Genomic DNA, 8678 nt, shown 5'->3' with positions numbered 1-8678 from the left:
ACCTGCCCTGAGGGACACCCCCAGCAGAATTAGAATATATAGCTTTGCCCCAGTCACTGCCCAGCACCTGCCCTGAGGGACACCTCCAGTGGGGTTAGAATATAAATTTTGCCCACAGTCACTGTCCAGCATCTGCCCTGCGGTACGGCCCCAGCTGAGTTAGAATATAAAATTAGCCACACTCTCTGTCCAGCACCTGCCCTGAGGGATACCCCCAGCAGAGTTAGATTTTTTATTTTTTTTCCCAGTCACTGTCCAGCACCTGGCCAGAGGGACAACCCCAGTGGATTTAGATTATAAAATTTGGCCCCAGTCGCTGTCCAGCACCTGCCCTGAGGGACACCCCCGTGGAGTTAGATTATGTAATGTGTTCCCAGTCACTGTCCAGCACCTCACCAGAGGGACACTCCCAGTGGGTTTTGATTATAAAATGTACTCCCAGTCACTGTCCAGCACCTGCCCTGAAGGAACGCTCCCAGTGGAGTTAGAATATAAAATTTGGCCACAGTCTCTGTCCAGCACTTTCCCTGAGTGACTCCCACAGTGGAGTTAGATTAGTAATTTTACCCCCAGTCACTGTCCAGCACCTGCCTAGAGGGACGTCCCCAGTGAAATAAAAAATAAAGTTTTAAAATTATTTTTTTTAAAGGAGTTTGAATTTTCTTATCTCACCTTCTGACAAAAACCAATGAATTATTATTCACATTACAGGATTTGAATACTGAGGAAGATACACATTTTTATCAATCACATGTGAAAATCTGTTAAATACTGAGCAAATTATTAATACTTATCTTTGGGAGTAATTTGGAGAAACTATGGATGTGGTTTGTTTAAACATTTTAGTTACTTTGCCTGGTAGATGGCACTGTCCCCTCAGCAAACTCTGTCCTGAGAGAGTCGAGAGATGTATGGTCACGTGCAGTGTCAGTGTACCACTGGTCACAAAATGGAGGACAGCTTGTTTTATATGTTTCTTCAAGGGCAAACCCCATTTCAAACATACATACATTCTGGAATGTACTTTTTCACATCTTTAATATTTTGACTTAACGTTTATTTAATTGAAATGGTAGGAAAAACACTTATTTTAATTGCGACAGACAGCCATTTTGGTTTTGATTAGGCTGTTTAGAAGCAGTAAATCAAAGGAAGGACTACAGTTGAAACAGGAATGTTTGATATATATTACTCTAAGCTACAGTTGTATTGTGTACCTCTTGTTCTAAAAATATTTACTGGTAGAATGGTTTATTAAGGTAAAATAGCTGCGCTCCTGTAATTGTTCTTGGTTTTCGGAAAATGGCAAAATTGCATTATTTGTGCTAAAATATATTTTGCAGTGCAAAAAACATTTGAAACATGTTTATTAAAGCTGCTTTGTACCGGTATCTGTGGTAAAGGTTTGCATGGTAATGGTAATTTTAATGTATCCCTACTAGTATGCATTGTAGTGGCATGTATGGTAAAGACGTGCATGGTTCAGTCTTATTCGTGGTTTAGACCGCATTGTAAAGACATGTGTGGTGATGGCATTCATGCTTCCCCCATAATCCCCTGTGGCTCTGTTTAGTTTGCTGCATCCTCTGGGTCTGCCTTCTTTTCGGATTCTCTTCAGCCAGGTGAAATCCGGTTAACTTGATGATCCATATAAACCGGATCTTTTCGATAAAGTTCTGGATAAACTCCTTCCTCTCTGTTTAGAATTGGGCAATCTTTTACCGTATGCCGCTTTTGTGCCTAGACCATGGAAGCAAACTAAATTAATTCCTCTTATCAAGAAACCATCTTTGTACATCTCTAAACCCGAAAACTTCCGCCCCCATCTCCCTCCTACCCTTTGCAAAGTCAATGGTATTCCAATTAAATTTCTAGTAGACAACCACATCCTTGATTTATCTCAGAATGGCTTTTCAGCTGCTTACAGCACGGAATCTGCTCTCCTTGTTGTCTCTGAGCACTCCGTGGCACCTTGGATGAAGGCAGATCATCAGCCCTGATCCTACTTGATCTGATCGCTGCATTTGAAATGGTGTCTCACCAAACTTTACTTGAGCGCCTATGGGACTTTGGTATAGCAAGTATCACTCTCTCCTGGTTTGCTTCCTTTCTCTCTGAGTGCTCTTTTCAGGTCTCTCCCCCGTGCAGCTCACAACCTCAAGTGCTACAGTATGTAGGTCCTCAGGGCTTGTCTTTAAGCCCTAGTTTGTTAGATATATATATCCAGCTTCTTGCTCAGGTACAAGAGTCTTTAGGGCTTAGGCTGGTATCATATGCTGATGATACTCAGCTTGTACTTTCACTCGGACAATCCATCGCTAGACATGGCAAACTTCCAAAAAGGTATGCTTGAGCTGGCAGAGTGGTTGACAAACAACTCCCTACGTAAGAATGTTAACAAAACCAAGATCCTCCTCCTTGGCAAACAAAGTCCCTTTTGGGATGATCAATGGTGGCCTTCCTCTCTTGGCATCCCCCCAAACCTAAGTCTTCTGCTTAAAACCTATGAGTGTTGATGGTTAATACGTTGTCATTGAGGCTAAAGCTAAATCTGTTGTTGGCATCTATTTTGGACTCTTGATAAGTCTTAGATCTCATCTGGGCCTCTTTGATCCTCATACCCATGAAGTCATCTTGCAGGCGCACATACTGTCTCGGTCGGACTACTGTAACCTTCAATACATAGGAGCTAATAAATCTGTTACAAAAAGACTCCAACTAGCCCACAACACAGTTGCTAGGATGCGTTTCTCCCTTCCCAAGTTCTATTCTGCTTCTGGATGTCTACACAAGTTACCCTGGCAGCCTCTGGATATGTGTATTCATTTTAAGACTCTTTGTATCACCCACAAGATTCTCTACTCCTAGGGACTCCAGATTCTGAGACAGCTTATTTCCTCCTACCAGCACACATGCGCAGTGCAGTCTGCCAGCCACAACCTGGTCTTAGTCCCTGGAGTCAGAAGAGTCAGAGCAGGAGGGCGTTGTTTTCCTGCCTGGTCCCCTCTCTCTGGAACGTTTTTCCTCTCTCTATCAAAAACATTCATAACCGCCTTTTGTTCAGAGAATCCCTCAAGACTTGGCCATTCGCAATCTAACCCCCCCCCCCCTCCATTCTTGGATACCAACAGCTGCAGTTGTGTGTTCTTTAAGCCTAGCACTGGGAAGCCCTAATGCTGGGGCAGCCACGCACTTTACAAATTCTTTAACATAACATACCATAACAGACCATAACATACCATAACATACCATACCATACCATACCATAACAGCTGTTTGGCTTGCTTCTAACTCATAGCTGTCCAGGTTGAAGTTTCGTTTTGTGTGTGCTCCTTTTCATTTCGGCAGCTACAGCTTTAAATATGAAACGATTATCCGCGTGAGCTCTTCCTGTTTAGTAACATATAAACGCTGCCTTGATAAAATGTCTGCGCTGTAGTTCGAGTTCCAACAAGTGCCTGCAGAAAGCGTAGACACCCGCTTCGGGACGAGACAAATGGCAACTTCTGGAAAGGTAAGCAAATCTTTTTTAGTACAAAAGATCATTTAGTTGAGGATAGAATAAGAACACGAAAGTCGAGACTTCCGAAGTGCTTGCTGTTTATGTAAACTACGTTTATTTGAAATACTGTGGCACCTGAAAGCATTTTTTATCATTACCTTCTCACTTTATACTCATTACTCCCTTGCTCGATGTTAAGGCTGGGCACACATTTCTTTGTTTATTTAAATACGACCGCGTTGTTGGAGGTTTGATTTAATATTCGTAAACGACAACTTTGCAGGTTTGAGAAAGTAACAGTATGAAAAATAGATTTAATGTGTCGACGTACAGTTGTGATAAAGCTTTTTGAGTTTTTGCATCATAAACTGTGCACTTTATCGTAAGGTTCTTTTGTTTTATTTCGTAACATACAACTTCGATTAATTTTCATTTTTAGCTTCTGTATTGTTAAAGCCTAGGACTGTTGAGTTCAAATGTGTTTACAACGCACTTTTATAATATTTTCATCAACTATAAAGTGCTAATTTCTCTATTACATCGTCAAATTTTGAAATAAATGTGTACAACAAAGTATACATATACTTACCTTTGTAAAGGTCAAAGTTTTTCGAATTCGATCAAATTTACAGGCCAGTTTTATATTCACCCACGCTTTCTGCTCACTGCATTGCACAACGTCGAGGACAGCTCACTAGTCACAGCCAAGGAAAACAAGCATTTGCAATGCAATAGGTCTCGCATTAGGAAAGTTTGAGCTATTGGTATTGTAAATGACACATTTATTATTACGTGTTGGTTTTGAAAATAGCAAAATTAATAGCTTTGTCATTTACAATGCCCATAGTTATAACTTTCGCAAATGTGACACATATAGCATTTGTAATGCAATATGTATTGTATTTACGTGACTTAGATGTATTAATATTACAAATAACAATGGCTTTTAATTTTTTTTAATAATTAATACTTACAGTTTATTGTTATTGTTATTTATACTGGCAATAGCTTAAACTTTCTTAAATAACGTTTGTGAAGATTATGTACAGTGTATTTTATTGTGACGAAAATCCAAGAACAGAAGTGAAATATTAACATTTTTTTGTGACATTTGTAATAAAGCTTGAAACATTGAGAGAACATATTTGAACCAGTTGTTGTTGAATGGTTGCACAGATTGATGCTGTGATGGCGCGGAGTGATGTTGTGGTGGCGACTAGTGATGCTGTGGCGTTCAGTGATCCTGTGGTAGAGCATAGTGATGTTGTGGTGCCCCTGAGTGATGCTGTGGTGGTGCTGAGTGATACTGTGGTGATGCGATAGATAGATTAAGTGAGTGCGATAGATAGATAGAGTGAGTGCGATAGATAGATGGAGTGAGGGCAATAGATAGATGGAGATAGGGCGATAGATAGATGGAGTGAGGGCGATAGAAAGATAGAGTGAGGGCGATAGATAGAGTGAGGGCGATATAGAGATAGAGTGAGGGCGATAGATAGATAGATAGATAGATAGATAGATAGATAGATAGATAGATAGATAGATAGATAGATAGATAGATAGATAGATAGATAGATAGACAGAGTGAGGGCACCTAGAAAAAACGGGGAAAAAAGTCCCTCTGTTCACCAGACACAATATCTTTGTATTCTCAATGTCGGCCATTTATTGACAATCATTTATGGTGGCTGGAAACCATTGATATAAAGTGTAGAAGTGAGTTTTTAATCACACCTATTTTAAAGCACTGAGATGGAAAATTACGTTTTTGATTACTATGGGAGGATAAGTGCAAAGTCGGGTCAAGTTCACGCTAAACAAAATGTGTAAAAAATCATAAACACTCTGTTGAAAGAGTTAATTTGTAAGCGGTCTGCATGCAAATCCCTCTGTATGTTTTTGTAATTTCGGTCAAATTCTTGTCAACGGACATGACAATGGGTAAACCGAAAAAATATATATGCCACTATGTTGGTGGAGTGCGCTGTTGTACACATTAATCCATTGCCACATTAATCCATTGCCGTTTTCGACGTTTCTGTTTCAGCCATTAAACATAAAATAACGAAATCACAATATTGCACCCATTTTAAAGTTGATACCGAGAAGAAGGCGAGGCGCTACAGTCACCAAAGCTCTGCTTCATATGTGAAAGAACATACGCACGTCCATTTCCATATAGCTTTCGTTTGAGCATAGTGACATGAGTGGACAGGTACCGTCCGGTACTCAGTGCCTGCGACTCTAGAACTCACAAGGGAGAGTACCTTAATTTCTCAGAAGAGGTGTAATAATACTTTGAATGGGAGCGTACCAGCACTTTCAACAAGGCTGGCGGCATGGGAGAGAGGAGTGGCAGAAAGCAGGGGTGGATGGAAAACGGAAAGTGAATGAAGAGGGGAAAAAAATAAAGAGTGCACAGGAACGGAGAAGAGAGAGATGGTAAGAGAGGAAAATGAGAGCGAGTAGAAGGGTAGTGAAAGAGAGCGAGAGGGGAAGATAGGAAGAAAGATAATGGTAAAATGGGAGCTGGAGGGAAAGAGGGCGGGAAAGACTGGGAAGAAGCAAAGGGAGAGAAGACGAGACAGGGAGGGAGAACAGTGGGAGAAGCAGCGTCAGTGGAGAGGTGGAGAGAGAGAGAGGGGGTGGAAGGCCGGCACGAGGGAACGCGAGAGAGGGGATGAAAAGAGAAATACTGAAAGGGAATGGGGGGCAGGAAGGGGAGGAAAGGTAGATGTGGAGCGGAATCGGACCGGAAGTGTGGGGTCCATGGGGAAGATGCCGCGGAACGATGAAAGGGAGGGACGGGGAGAGGCTGGGAAGGGACCGGAGGGGTGGGAGGGATGGGGTGAGAGGCTGACAGGCGAGAGACGCTGATTCAACCGGGTCCCACCCGGCCGGTCTCACTCCGCGGGTAACAACCTGTGACATAACCGAGGGGAGAAAGAGAAGAGAGAGCGGCGTGAAAAGAGACAGTGGGGAGGGCAGGGGGGGGGGCGGGGGAGGACTCGATGGAGAAGAAGAGAGGGGGTGAGACAGGGAGGGAGAGAGCAAGAAAGATCGCGGAGGGAGGTAGATGGCGAGTGGAAAGAGAGAGGTGATATAAAATGCAAGCAAAAAGAAAAAAACAACAGAAAAAAGGTGTGCACAAAAAAAGAGAAGTGGCAGCTCTGGGCAATGCGGCCGTGAAAAATTAGGGGGGAGCAGAAAAAAAAGTACAACCGGGAGGATAAATGCCTTCGTTATATATCACAGTATATACACCAAACCCCTCCTTCCTATTACAAACAAATGAGGCAGATTGGCATGGCCAAATCATGTTAGAAAGATAGGAGCCGCAATAGGATGGGAGCTTGCCAAGGAAGTCAGAAAAAGCAAAGCTGCAATGAAAGACAAGCATACTTTCTGGTCCGGTAAAGTTCAGTGTCAGATTACACACGATAATGCCACGGGACTATTACTAAAACTGTTTTCATTGTCAAGAAGCAAAACAAAAGCTGGGCATGTAAGTGAAGCAATGTATTTAATACGGGTGACCAAACTCCATAAGTCAGATGAACCTAGGCTAAAATAATACACCATTATGCGAAACTCAACAAGTTTACCAGCACTCTCCCTAGGAATCATTTTAAAACAGTTTATAGCTATTAAGGTAATAATATTAATTATGCCCGCACCATTGAACCTTAATAGAGAGAGTCATGCACGATCAATGTAACAGATATGCTGCCATTTAGTAAAATGACTCATTTTTCAACGATGTTGCGCTTAAGATGGCCACCTAACATTCAGTCGGATGTGTGTCTTGGTACAACCATTCTGTGGCTCAAGGAAAGAATGTCGCCCCCCGACGAAGCAATCCATGGTGCACCCAGGAAAATAAATGCATCTCCTCCTGGAAAAAACAGATATCAAGGCAGAATGGGTATTAAATACGACACAGAGCATGGAGGTGTCTGGGGAATTTTAGCTACGGGGGAAGCACACGAGCCAACAAGAGTTCTGGAGGGTCGTGGGTGAAGAGGGAAAGCAGACTAGAGGGCACACAACTTGGGCGGAAAACGTAAAGGACAGCAACACACACCGTTGGGCAGGGGGTATGTTGGGGGAAGCACCCAAGGGAGAGAACTGTAAATGTGGGGAGGAGAAATGCGAGACATGGCCTGGCGGCCGTGAAAGTGAAAGTACCGCCGGCCGTGGGCAGTGAATAATTAGGGGAGGAGAAATGAAGGAGAAATGCCTTCTGGCCTGAAGAGCGCGTGAATGGGAAGAGCGGCCGTAAATGTGGGGAGGAGAAATGCGAGACACGGCCTGGCGGCCGTGAAAGTGAAAGTACCGCCGGCCGTGGGCAGTAAATAATTAAGGGAGGAGAAATGGAGGAGAAATGCCTTCTGGCCTGAAGAGCGCGTGAATGGGAAGAGCGGCCGTGGGAGGTGGGAGGGAAGTAGGAGAGTGCAATGACTGACAGACAAATGGTGGTTTGTGACGTAGCTGGTTTGTGAACGCGCACGGAGCACATGCACCAAGGCAAATCCGCCGTTGGTTTCAAAGCTTATTTGGCCTACTATACTCTCGTCCAATTATCCCTTGCGGAATTGATAGAACGAGACCTTAAAAAAATGGTCCCCTCCGGGTTGAGCGGCAGAACAGAAAATCACATTTACATTATAGATAACAAGAGAAACTGAACATGACACTTTCTGAGAGAAAAATAATGTGTGCACCAATTACACATTCACAAAAACATGATTAAAAAAGGGAATTTTTAGTTACTGCATCGTAGAGGCATTGAGAGGAAAGGGATATAGGACTATTTGATACATTTGTACCTAATCTAGATTGTGATTTGTAAATTAACAAAGTATATAGTTTTATTAACGTGTGCTTGAAAACATGTATATGGTAAATTGGCAGTTATTGAATTTACCGCTAATCGTTTCTAAACTTCATTTAGATTAAAGAATTACTAATGAGATTTACAAAATATTATGATTTATCCTGATTTTGATAGTGAGTTTTATAAAAATTCACCCTTGTGTGTTTAAACGTGGGTACCGAAAATGACAAAAGAAAAGCAGGTGCTACACATTCCTACGTAAAGATGCATTTGTGAAACTTTCTGAGAATGTACTTCATAAACGTATTCATGTTATTCGAATAAAACAATAACATACAT

At 42.3% G+C, this 8678-nt stretch overlaps 1 protein-coding gene across 2 annotated transcripts in view; it reads left to right on the top strand.

The window, feature by feature from the left end:
• The first annotated feature begins 3360 nt into the window (after positions 1-3360).
• The window catches only part of LOC147727491 (alcohol dehydrogenase E chain-like), a 523815-nt gene continuing 518497 nt past the window's right edge, over positions 3361-8678 (top strand). For both annotated transcript variants that reach the window (XM_086961567.1, XM_086961568.1), the window contains exon 1: positions 3361-3514. In XM_086961567.1, coding sequence (XP_086817693.1) covers positions 3497-3514 — 18 coding nt within the window. In that variant the 5' untranslated portion in view covers positions 3361-3496. The remainder of the gene's footprint in view (positions 3515-8678) is intronic.

This window comes from Lissotriton vulgaris, chromosome 3_1 (assembly GCF_964263255.1).
Source record: "Lissotriton vulgaris chromosome 3_1, aLisVul1.2, whole genome shotgun sequence".
In the NCBI taxonomy this organism is placed as follows: Eukaryota; Metazoa; Chordata; class Amphibia; order Caudata; family Salamandridae; genus Lissotriton; species Lissotriton vulgaris.
The sequence above is the reverse complement of the archived record's forward strand: the minus strand, read 5'-3'. Positions and strand labels throughout refer to the sequence as shown.